The sequence below is a fragment of the Heterodontus francisci genome, chromosome 36 (assembly GCF_036365525.1).
Source record: "Heterodontus francisci isolate sHetFra1 chromosome 36, sHetFra1.hap1, whole genome shotgun sequence".
NCBI lineage: Eukaryota > Metazoa > Chordata > Chondrichthyes > Heterodontiformes > Heterodontidae > Heterodontus > Heterodontus francisci.
This window is the reverse complement of record NC_090406.1, coordinates 21585713-21599141: the sequence shown is the minus strand read 5'-3', so window position 1 is coordinate 21599141 and position 13429 is coordinate 21585713. Positions and strand designations below refer to the sequence as shown.

Here is a 13429-nt window from a genome sequence, read left to right as displayed (position 1 = left end):
TCAGCCAATCACGTCTGCACTGGTTCTCAGAGTAGGCAATTCACTTAGTGCCATTCACCTGCCTTTGCCCCATAATTCTGTATATTTTTCCTTTTCAGATAACTATCTAATTCCCTTTTGAATGCCTCAATTGAATGTGCCTCCACCGCACGCTCTGGCAGTGCATTCCAGATCCTAACCACTTGCTGCGTGAAGAAGTTTTTCCTCATGTCACCATCGCTTCTTTTGCCAATTAGCTTAAATTGGTGCCTCGTTCTTGATCCTTTCATGAGTGGGAACAATTGTGCCCGATCTACTCTGTTCAGACGCTGCCTGATTTTTAATATCTTCATCAAATCTCCCCTCAGCCTTCTTTTGTCCAAGGAAAACAGTCCCAACTTCTCCAAATTTGTCTTCATAAATGAAGTTCCTCATCCCTGGAATCATTCTCATGAATCTTTTCTGCACTCTCTCCAATGTCTCCACATCTTTCTTTAAATGCAGCGCCCAGAACTAAACGCAATACTCCAGATGAGGACGAACTAGCGTCTTATACACTTTTTAAAAAAATTCTTTCATGGGAGATCAGGAGTGTTGCTGGCCAGGCCAGCATTTGTTGCCCATCCCCAATTGCCCTGGACAACTGAGTGGCTTGCTCGGCCATTTCAGAGGGCAGTTAAGAGTCAACCAGATTGCTGTGGGTCTGGAGTCACATGTAAGCCAGAACAGGTAAGGACAGCAGATTTCCTTCCCTAAAGGACATTTGTGAACCAGATGGGTTTTTATGACAATTGATGATAGTTTGATGGCACCATTGCTGAGACGAGCTTTCAATTCCAGATTTAAAAAAAAAAAAATTAAATTTATTGATTAATTGAATTTAAATTCCACCAGCTGCCATGGTGGGATTTGAACCAGTGTCCCCAGGGCATTGGTCAACATAACCTCCTTGCTCTTGTACTCTATGCCCCTATTGATAATGCCTAGGATACTGTATGCTTCATTGACCACTCTCTCAACCTGTCCTGCCACCTTCAATGACTTATGCACATTTACACCCAGGTCCCTCTGTTCCTGCACCCCCTTTATTTTATTCCTACCAAATGAATCATCACATTTCTCCACATTGAGCTTTATCCGTCACTTGTCTACCCATTCCATCGGCTTATCTACGTCCTTTTGAAATTCTACACTATCCTCCTCATTTCACAATACTTCCAAGTTTCGTATCATCTGCAAATTTTGAATTCTGCCCTGTACACCAAGGTCTAGGTCATTAATATACATCAGGAAGAGCAAGGATCCCAACACTGACCCCTGTGGAACTCCACTACAAATCTTCCTCTAGCCTGAAAAGCATCTATTAACCACTGCTCTGTTTTGTGTCCATGCTTCTACTGTCCCTCTTATTCCATGAGCTATAATTTTGGTCACAAGTCTGTTGTGTGGCAATGTAGCAAATACCTTTGGAAATCAACATACACTTCAACAGAATTGCCCTCATCAAGCCTCTCAGCTACTCAAAAAACTCCAGCAAGTTAGTTAAACACTATTTTCCCTCAACTAATCCATGCTGGCTTTCTTTAATTAACCCACATTTGTCCATGTGACTTTTAATTTGGTCCCGAATAATTGTTTCTAGAAGTTACCCCACCACCAATGTTAAACTGACTGGTCTGTAGTTGCTGGGCTTATCTTTACACCCTTTTTTAAACAAGGGTGTAACATTTACAATTCTCCAGCCCTCTAGCACCAACCGAGTCAAAAGGAAGACTGGAATACCATTGCCAGTGCTTCTGTAATTTCCACTCTCACTTCCCTCAGCATCCCTGATGCATCTCATCCAGTCCAGGTATATCAACCTTATGTATAGACAGCCTATCCAAACCTCGACATTAACTTTAAATAACCAATAATTATTCTGCATGGAACCTCTCACTATAATCCAGTAACTACGCTGCATACTGAACACATGTAAATAAACAGGTGTTCAACACAAATTTAAATTGCAAGAAATGGTCAGTTGTCTTGAAAAAAAATTTGCAATTTCCAAAAAGCAGGTAAGATGCAATAAAAAGAACATAACATTCAGGCCAATGTGACTACAAAATTTTCTTTTAAAAATCAGTATTTGTTCAGAGCAAATAACTCCAACACAATAATATAAAAGTAAAATACTGCAGATGCTGGAAACACTCAGCAGGTTTGGCAGCATCTGTGGAGAGAGAAGCAGAGTTAACGTTTCAGGTCAGTAACCCTTCATCTGACATAGCACTTTAAAAAAAAAGATGATTTGTACCAGTGTCCTGGCTGACATTTACCCTTCAACCACAACAAAAACAGATTACTTGTTCATTTATCTTTTGGGACCTTGTCAAGTGCAATATGGTTGCCACTTCTGCCGACAAGTCAACACATTCTAGAAATAATGAATTGGCTGTTAGGTGCTTTGGGGTGTCCCGAGGATGTGAAAGGTGTAAAAAAAAAAGACAGAAGTGCAAGGGAAGAGCCGACTGTGTAACAGCCCCCACAAACAAATTTTTCTGCAGCACCTGTGGAAGAGCCGGTCACTCTAGAATTGGCCTTTATAGCCACTCCAGGCGCTGCTCCACACACCACTGACCACCTCCAGGTGCTTACCCATTGTCTCTCGAGATAAGGAGGCCAAAGAAGAGAATTTAAATAACAGTCTTTCCTTCTATTGTTATTTATTTTAGATATGCAGACTTCTGACTGATGGAATGAAACTTCTATAGTTTGCATAAGACACTAGTATTGAGAGTGTCAAACAAGTTCTACATAGGACAGAGGCCAGAGGTTGGCACAAATTCTGGTAGTCACCTAAGAGATGCAATAATGGTTCATGCCCAAAATAGAAATGTCACAGTGATGCAAAAGGATGAAGATACTACTGCATAGTCTGAATTACGGCACACTGTAGCAGTTGTAAAGCCTTAATGGTATCAGTAACTCGGACACTTTTTTTTGGAAAATTCAGTTACTACAAACTTCACTGAAACTCCAAAATATTACTATCACAAAAAGAGCTATAACAAATATTTCACTAAAGCTATCTGACACACTTATAGACAAAATCAGAAGAACCACAAGATCATCACTGTACCACATACAAGAGAGAGAAAAAAAGTAACAGAACTATAGTCACTGTTACAATTCGAGATAATTCCAGATACTTTTTCCCCATGTCTTCTATAAAAATCCACTTCAGCAGGTAAGTTGTTACACTCTTTATGAACCTAAACTTGACTTATGAGAATTAATCTGAGGTAGTAAGCCACCGGGCAAACAATGAAGTTTTTTTTACCATTAAGGTATGGACTGGACATAGTACAGAAACATACTGGACTCTCCTGAAACTTCTGACCGATGGACAAATGCCACTATAGTCGACCATATCTCCCAGGCCACGCCTGTCAATCAAGTTTATTAAGTAAAAATAAAGAGAAGGAAGAAGAAGAACAGATTCCATTCGATTTTTATTATTTACTTAATTTACAGCTGCAGTTTCAAAGATCTAGCAGAGAAATATCACTATTACTTTAAACCAGATGTCCAGGATTAAAGGTTTTACCCAAGACCGGAGGCTTGTGGAAAGCTAATGAACTTGTTAGTTGCCTGGCAAAGTAGTATTCCAAAAAGTCAGTGTTACCGATTACAGATATACTTCTTCCATTGTCCATACTGAAAGAAAGGAACATCTAAGGGGTATGCTTCAGAACTGCATGAATCTATCACTAAAAAGCACACAGACGTCCGACATATACAGGGCACAGCTGGAATGCGAGTGCTTTGCTTGCAGGATCCCATAGTTGGATAACTGCAAAGGTATTTAACAGATGCAAACAACGGATGGCCTGGTGACACTAATTATTTCTATCTAGAAGCAGTTACCCAAACACAAATGTCATGTTTTAATCGACCATTTGCCCTAAAAACTTCTCATTACAGAGAGGCAATGACAGCAGAAAACTTTCAGCATGCAGTAATTAGAGTGCCTATAATACTTTAACTTAGAGTCAGAGAGATACAGCACCAAAACAGGCCCACCGAGTCCGTGCCGACAATCAACCATTTATACTAATCCTACATTAATCACCCATTTATACTAATCCTACATTAATCACCCATTTTTCCTCTCTCATCCCCTCAATTCTCCTACCACCTACCTACACTAGGGGCAATTTTTCTTTTACAATGGCCAATTTACCTATCAACCTGCAAGTCTTTGGCACGTGGGAGGAAACTGGAGCACCCGGAGGAAACCCACGCAGTCATAGGGAGAACTTGCAAACTCCGCACAGGCAATACCCAGAACCGAACCCAGGTCACTGGAGCTGTGAGGCTGCGGTGCTAACCACTGCGCCACTGTGCTGCCCTTGCAAGCTATAAACTCAAACAAAAAGCCATAAAGATAGTTTAGACTAAGAGTCCCGAGTGAAACAGATCTCTGATCAGTCAATCACATTGCTGAAATATTCAAAAAAGGACATGTCCGACACATCTACTTTGCCAAACAAAATTTAAGGAAATGATCTACAGCCAACAGATACTGAGAATTTACATGCTTTGGAAAGATCAGTGTGAAAAGAAAGTGCAGGCAGCCAGACAATACAGTATTACCTAAATGATACCAACATAGATATTAACAGTGATTGTGGATATAGGGGCCACAGGACCCTAGAGGAATGGGTATAGGGGCAGGGGAAGCTATAGGGTTGGTTATAGGGTCACAGGACTCAGAATTGCATTTAGGAGGCCCATGAACATTGGTCAGTAGACAGTGGGACAGAGGGATGGGTTCCTATTTTCCCAGAAACTGCAGGACAGGATGTAAATTCTGAGCAAACAAAAAAGTGAAATAGGTGACTAACGTAGCCTGGGGATCGAGCCACAACTCTTCCCCCTCCCCCAACCCCTCGACACTGCATATTATCGCTCAGGACTGCCTGAGGAATTCACACCTGGCAACAGCCTGGGCAGAGTGCGAGGGGAGATCACAGCTGGTTCTGACTAGGATGACCTCACTGCCTCATAGCTGCCAGTTCAGGTTACACTTGGTGCTTTCCATTTGCTGCTTCTTTACGATGCATTGCGTGCATAACACAGAGGCAGTTAGGATCTGGGGAAGAGGGTAAACACAGCCAGTCTTCAAGATCAATATGCAAATACCCTGGGACTGTTTTCTATCCTTGTTACCCCTTTACCTTACTTTCGTAAATATTACTAAGGCATTTGACACAGTCGGCAGAGCAGAGCTCCAAGATTTTGGGAAAGGCTGGCTGTCCACCAAAGCTCCTCAGTCTCATCCGCGCCTTCCATGACAAGGTGTGCTGCACTGTACAGTTCAATAGCTTCACTTCTGACAGTTTCGGAGTGAATAATGTAGTGAAACTGGGCCGTGTCCTAGCCCCTACTGTGTTTCGGTTTCTCCGCTCAAATATGGAAGGAGTCTACTTGCACACTAGGTCAGAGAGCAAGTTCTACAATCTTTCAAGGCTGAAAGCTGATAATGCTGTGCTAGTCGCTCACAAGGAAACTCAGCTACAAAGACTCGTGGACTGTCTCTCCCATGCCTGTTAGCGCCTTGCCTATAAGCGTCAAGAACGTGGTCATGGGACAAGGTGTTGCATCTCCACCCCTGATCACACTAAATAACACCCCACTTGAAGTGTTTAGCAAATTCTGCTACCTTGGGTCCGCAGTGACAGATAATCTGTCCCTTGATGCAGAGCTCGATATATTCATCGGGAAAGCAATTACCACCTTTGGCCAACTTGCAAAATGCACATGGGATAACACCAAGCTGACCCTTAGGACCAAGCTAATAGTTTATAAGGCCTGTGTTCTCAGAAGCTTGCTATATGGTTGGGAAACATGGGCAATTTACAGCTACCAGGAAAAGCAGCTCAATAATTTCTACCTTTGCTGTCTGCGGTGCATTATGGGTATATCCTGGCAGGTTAAAAATCACAAATGCAGCAGTCCTTGCAAAACCAGAACTCCCAAGTATGTTGGCACTAATCAAACTGAGGCGGCTTCGGTGGATTGGACTTATCCGCAGAATGAAAGACAGTCACATACCCAAGGATCTTCTGTATGTTGAGGTAGCTGGGGCTAGACGACCAGTGGAGCAGCCAAAGCTTCGCTTCAAGGATGCTTGTGAGCATGACATGAAGGCCCTAAATGTCAACTATCGCACCTAGAAGTCACTAACTGGCGTTTGGACTGGTGTGCACTACCACAATGAACAGTGGCTACAACAGCTTGGCAACAAGTGCCAATGCAGAAAACAACCCACCGTCACTTGGCAGCTTCACATGTGGCACTTGTGGTAGAACCTGCCTCTCAAAAAATTGGCCTTCACAGCCATCAGCAAAGGTGCACCAAGAGAAGACACCCCACCTAAATGCACTGTATGTCTTTGGTAAATGGAAGAATCCCAACCAACCTATTGGTCCTGCTTCCTGAATTGAAATCAGACTCTTTCAATGACCTTTTCTCACCTGAATTGTGGTGACAAGGCTTGTGACTGTACTCCTGGATAATGGAGACATGCGATCCTTTTGCTTAATGTGCTGAACTTCGCAGTCAGGGCTGAAGAGACAGACAGTGTTCTGCAATGAGTGGCAGCAGAACGCGGGAGTGGCTGGTTCCAAACCCCAAGATTGCAGAACTCTATGGTGAGCAAGCATTAATTTGACTTCTAGGTCCCATTTCCTGCGGTCAATTTGAGAGAGTTGGCATATCTGGTGGCATTCAAAAACATGAAGGGTTTGGGTAGAGGAAATAAGAAACTGTTCCCCAGTTGGCAGGAGGGTCAATGACCAGCCGACACAGATTTAAGGCAATTGGTAAAAGAACCAGAGGCACCATGAGGAGATATTTTTCACACAGCGAGTGGTTGCGATGTGGAATTGCTCTGCCTGAAAGAGCAGTGGAAACAGATTCAATAGTAACTTTGAAAAGGGAATTGGAGAAATATTTGGAAGTGAAAAAAATTTGTTGGGCTCTGGGGAAAGAGAAGGGGAGTGGGATTAATTGGATAGCTCTACCAAAGAGCTGGCACAGGCATAATGGATTAAAAGGATGATGCGGCACAGAGGGAGGCCAATGATTCTAATACAAAGGCAAAATACTGCTGGAAATCTGAAATATAAAACAGAAAATGCTGGAAATGTGCGAGTCAGGCAGCAATTGCTTTTGCACATTTCTTTTGAAACCGATCATTCCAAAGCATGCAAATTCTCAGAAGCTGCTGGCTGGGGATCATTTACTTGAATTTTGCTTTCCAAAGTAGATGTGCTAGACATATCCTTTCTTGAACGTTTCAACAATGTGACTGTGACAGATCAGAGATTTGTCCAGTTTCATTTGAGATAATGGATACTAATATTACGATGGTGCCATATAGTACAAAAGCAGAAAAGTTCAAACCAGATGATGGATAGAAAATTTCCGCCATGTAGCCCCTAATGAAAGACAAGGTCATATGTAATGAAGAATGAAAACCTAAAGCAAAGTAGAGAATGTGGAGAATGGAGTTGGTTAAAGGGCAAACAGGAGAGGCAGGGCAGAAAGAAGCACAGTGCGAGTAACAATGGACTGAAACCCCACAGCACAACTCCAACTTTAAAAAGAAAATAGGAAGCCATTGAAAAAAAAAAACATTGAAAGGGGATAGAAGCTTGATTCAAGAGGGAAAAAAAAAAATCTTCAAACTAATTGCTGCAAGACAACCCGAATCAGGAGCTACTGAGAAACACTGTTACAGTACTGTTTTAAATTCTCCAATTTTCATTTTGCAACATGTATGGAGGTTTACCTTCAAAGTGGGAGCATGAGCTATCCTCCTCTGTGTTGAAGTCGACACAGTTTTTGATGCCATACCAACAGTTGTTTGAGATTTTAAACTGAGGTTGCTGTTTCCTGCACGATGAGGAGATACTACAGTTCTCTCTAAAGATTCCGTCTTCGGCTTCACTGGAGCTAAAGTACACAAAACAAATGATTAAACAGTCTGACAACTCAACCGTAAATATTGTATCTTTAACATTTATACAGGATAATAAATTAATGTTCACAAAGTATCTTTCGGTATGAACACAATACTTGTGACGACATAAACCTATACATTATTGGTATTCACTATTTTTGCAAAATGAAAAGCATTGGTATGACAATCAATGCATTAAAGTTCAATCTACGAAAGGCAAAGGTGTGACCTTTAATCTCTGTTGAGTTATTTGACCTCAGAAAAAATGCTGGTTGGAGCCCTAAAATTGGCCTCGACACCACAGAGCTGGGAGAAAGTTTGGGAACAGGAACTCCTACTTCCACTGACTTTGTACTACCAGTTACCAAACGTCTGTGTTGTTGTGCAGATGGCAGAATCAGGTCCTCTACGACACTCCTTTTCTTTAAAAAAAAAATCTTTCATGGGTTGCGGGCGTCGCGGACAGGCCAGCATTTGTTGCCCAATCCTAATTGCCTTTGACAACCGAGGCTAGGCCATTTCAGAAGACAGTTAAGAATCAACCACACTACTGTGGTTCTGGGGTCACACGTAGGCCAGACCAGGCAAGGACAGCAGATTTCCTTCCCTAAAAGAGATTAGTGAATAGATGGGTTTTTACAACAATCGATAGTTTTCTTGGCGCCATTATACTGTGGGTAGCTTTCAATTCCAGATTTTTATTAATTACTTGAAATTAAATTCCACCAGTTGCCACAGTGGGATTTGAACCAGTGTCCCCAGAGCATTGGCTTGGGCCTCTGGATTGCTAGTCCAGTGACATTACCACTACGCCATCATCTCCCCTAAACAGAGGTCCTCTTGGTAAAACACAGTCTGTTAATGTTCACTATTAAGGCTCGTACATAAAGAATCGTTGCTCTGACCAGAGCTTTGATGACGACCACAGCAAGGAACATAACAGCAGGCCATTCTGCCCCTTGCGCCTGTTCTGCCATTCAATTAGATCATGGTTGATCTGCATCATAACTCCATCTTTTTGTTGGGCAAAGCTATTGAGGATTACAGACAAAGTGCCTTGCTCGTATAATCCTGAATACCCTTGCCTAACAAAAATCTATCACTCAGTTTTGATATTTTCACTTGACCTAACCTCAACAGCTTTTCTGAGGTGGGGGATGGGAGCTCCAAATTTCCACAACCCTTCAGAGGCATTTCCTTAAATGAATCACTTAGGGAAAGAGAGAATTAATTGTCTTTGCTACCAACGTAACATCTGAGATTCAAAAATAGTTTGAATGATATCACCGACATACAAGGGGAAAACTGAACTTTCAGAACTATCAAGGGGATGAATAAAGATATTATTCTACTGTGTGTGAGCGGCACAACCCTAATCAATGTCTAAATCAAGGGCAACTTTCAGGAACGCTGTAACACAGTACACCAGAATTTTCAGATGAGTCTGCCACCTTCTGTTCGTCGTAATAGCTCTACAATTTTTGGAATCAGGAGCTCAAGAATTCTAATAAATAAGTTCAATTTTAATCGAGCTATTTTCACTTGCTATATCATAACCCTACTTCATATTTGCATTTGCTGCCTTCTTTAGCTGCAGAGCAGGAAAAGGAGAAAAAACACAACGCCAACTTGGTCAACAACCAAAGGACATTAACGCAGGCTCAGACACATAGAAGAGCAACTTGGTCACAGATCAGAGATGAAAGGGAGCTGGGCCACAAAATTATTCTTGGGAATTGTGAATACACTTTTTTTTAAAGTAAGAATTACATGTGGTAGTACACATAGATAGAAAGCACAACTTACACTGTGTTGCTGATGGCGTCATTTCAGCATTTGGTTTATGTGCAATTCTCCTCTTCTCCCCTCGATTGAAGAAAGATGTGCGAACTGATTTTTCCACTGCTGCCAGCTGTGCCGCTTGCTGCTGTGCCATCAAACTCCGTTGATAACAAACCTCTTGGGCAGTATGTCTAAGAAAAGGACGGATGACTGGCTTGGCTGGTTCCACCTGAAGGAAAATAAATTTTGTTGTTACATGCATTATTGCAAGGAGGTTTTTTTATTCCCCCTCTAAAATGGAAAGTTGCAAAGACATTTTATACATACTAATTTGAAGCTTAAGAAAAATTTTATTCAAATCTGCCTAAATCCAGTTATCAAAATATATTACTGCCTTTACACCATTTTAGTAAAGCTCTGATTCATCAAAGTTTAGCCTAGATTTAATGGTTCAGACTTTAGACACAGAGGTCATGAGTTTAAATCACACCATGACAACTTACACTGTATTTACAGCACAGGAACAGGCCATTCATCCCAACATATCCATGCCTGTGTTTTTGCCGCACAGAACCCCCTTTCACTCTTTATCTAACTCCATCAGCATATCTCATCACTTCCTCCCCAAATTGTGAAATAGAATTTTTAAAAAAAGGACCACTAAAACTGCCAGGGTGAAAATGTTGCTGCTGCTACCAGGTCCGGCTTGCATACGACTAAAATAATGCTTGAATCTTAATGCCTTCTAAAGTGGCTTAGCATGCCACCTGTTCTGAGAAAGGAGTGGTCTGTGTAACTTATCAATGAACAATAAATGCAGCATACACACATCTGATTCAGATCCAGACTGGACTAATGCAATGAATGTCCAATAGCTGCCAGAGTGAAACTACTAATCAATTCAATTCTAATGGGCATGGGCATACAAAACTTTGAAAATTGATAGTCATTCAGATAGGTCTACAGCCAGCTGAAAATGGCACTGAGAGTAGAGGATGTCCTTCTGAAGTTGAAGCTTAAGAAAGTTCCTTTGCTTTACATCACCTAGGTGCATAAAATGGGAAGTGCTCCATTTCCTCAGACAGCCTCGATAAGCAGGCATTAAAAATATACAGAGGTTCTAATTTTTTTAATCTAAATTTTAGTAAGGCTTATTGCTGGATAATTTTTTTTTAAAGTTCCAATGTTTAATATTTAAAACAAAAACCTGATCCACACAACAATTTCACTGAATGAGATATTTATTTAAATGACTCATGCCTTATTTGTAGTGGCAAAGTGAAATTGATTATTTCAGACGTTTGACTCAAAATGTGACTTTGTGGCCACTATGAACTGTGGGTAGGCTCCATGCTTGAATCTGAAGCAGCAAGTTAATGCACAGAAAACTAGTTTTAGCACCACACTTATTTTGTGGTTACCAGTCACTTGGGCAATGGCCAATATACGTAAAGAAAAAAAATGTTACATGGAGAGTACCAGGCAGCTACTTATCAGCTTGCTAGATTATCCTTAGTATAGATGGGGCAGTGTTACAAAGTAACAGATTCCTAAATGCAAGAATAATGTACAATTTTTGCTCAATTTGATGTATGATTGAATACTAAACACAGTGCAAGATGCAAAGGAAATGTAGTTCATTTTTTTGCAACATTTCTTCCCCTTGCCCATCTCCTGAAAGTAGTGACTTGTGGTGGCGAAGCTACCACAGGAACTGGCAACTTTCTGAGACATCACTGCTAAGTTCAACCCTTTCTTGCTTAACACCAAATTCACACACTTCCACTAAGGGGTCAATTTTCTTAAAGTGAGCCCAGGGTCAGAGGCAATTGCAGTGTTCTAATCACTACTCCTGCTGAGATCAGCAAACTCTGGCAAACCAACTGTTGAATATAGGACCTTTCTGATCAGATTTGCTAGGCACCAACATGCTTATTCACTAAGCTATCAAACGAAGTCCGAAATCATATCAAGTTCACGCACATCGATCAACATGAACAGCTAATATCCAGAAGTAACGTTAACACTTTAAAAACTGGAAATAGTCACAACTGCTGCAAAATAGAACAAATGTGTTTAACTTCAGAAATGATGCTTCTCAGCACAACATTCTGTAGCTTATAGATGGACATACAAGAAGAAAATATAGCCCCCTTTGCAAATCACTTTTGTAGTGCACTCAACTTTGATGCAAGTTGAAACAGCAAATTTAGAACAGGGGTGAATAAACAGATGAAGTTACCTAAATAAGCAAAACCCAAAAGATGTGATGGTATACCTCAACATTTCACTTACATTTTCTTGCTTTGAAATGTGAGAAATTCTCCTTTTCTGTCCTGGGAAAAGTGTGGTTAAACTGGATTCTGTTTCTTCATTATTTTCCATAGACACCTAGATATTATGAAACAAAGAAAATGCTTCGTACAAATTTGAAAGTCATGGAAGCACAGCCCTGCTACACTTCACAAAATACACTTTTACACGCATTTTAGTAAGGCAAAAATGGGGATAATCAATTTCCTATGTTACATCTAACAGAGTAAGAAGTCTACTTTAAATAAATTGAGTTTATGGCTTTACTATGCATAGTATACATGGGAAACACTTCCCCCGCCCTCACCCTATGATGTGCAATATCAGGTTAATGAGTAAAACTACACACCAGGAAAAACCCAGCCAACATCCTTAGGGCTTTCATATAACTGAATAATTGCAGTTTTAAGTTCTTGGGTGGAATATTCCCACTTTCAAACTAAGCCTGTAAAGTACAGGAAAATGCCAATTTACTTTTTTTTCCCACTCATTTAAAACAGCAGGCATAGTAATTCTTCAAGAGTAAAACTCAACTGTTCACCCCACCATCAGTATGTATGTTGAATTTATACTTAAGGAATAATCTAATAAACTGAAATTGATGGAAATTAAATAAAAATAGAAAACACTGGATACACACAACAGCTTACTCAACAACTATGGAGATAAAAGACTGGCTAATATTTTAAGCAGGGCCCTCCTTCAGAACATAATGCTGGAGATTTTTCAATGGCTTCTGCCATTGAAAAAAAAAGGACTGAAGATGAAAGAAAAATTGCAGAGATACGGGACAAGAGAGGGAGTGGGACTAACTGGACTGCTCTTAGGAGCCGGTGGAAACTCGATGGGTCAAATAGCCTATTCCGTGCTGTACTTTTCTATGATGCTACAGCTTACATGCTAAATGGATACTTCACATTTTGTATCAGTATTGAAAATGTTACAGTACCACCAGCCTCAGTTATGGGTGCTTCTAGAATTAATTGCTTAGAAGTGAATAGTCTTAGGTGGCATTAAGACAATCAATGCCAATAAGCTACTGGACCTGATATTATTTGCTCCAGGGTGTCGAAAGAAATTACAGAGTGTTGCGCAAGACTGTGTCATACATTCAATAGGTCTGGCATTGTTCCAATGCACAAAGAAAAGCTCACAGGTTTCCAACATTTAAGACAAGATAAAGGGAGAAATCAGATTGTGGGAATTATAGGCCAAGAGAGGAATGAATAGGACTGGAAAAAGACATTGCACTCGTTCTAGCAAGTCAGTTAGTCTGACATTGGTTGGAAGAAAAATACTGAAAAGCATTATAAATGATGAGATCACCGGGAGAATCTCAGC

General features: G+C 40.8%; 1 protein-coding gene across 6 annotated transcripts in view; it reads right to left on the bottom strand.

Annotated features, from left to right (window-relative positions):
- The window catches only part of rexo1 (REX1, RNA exonuclease 1 homolog), a 112896-nt gene that overhangs the window by 45795 nt on the left and 53672 nt on the right, over positions 1 to 13429 (bottom strand). For all 6 annotated transcript variants that reach the window (XR_010969546.1, XR_010969547.1, XR_010969548.1 and 3 more), the window contains exons 3-5: positions 12071 to 12166; positions 9800 to 10004; positions 7823 to 7986 (exon numbers count right to left, since the gene is read on the bottom strand). Coding sequence is in view for 3 of the 6 variants with exons in the window: in XM_068016306.1 (XP_067872407.1) it covers positions 7823 to 7986; positions 9800 to 10004; positions 12071 to 12166 (465 nt within the window). In the remaining 3 variants the exon portion in view is untranslated. The remainder of the gene's footprint in view (positions 1 to 7822; positions 7987 to 9799; positions 10005 to 12070; positions 12167 to 13429) is intronic.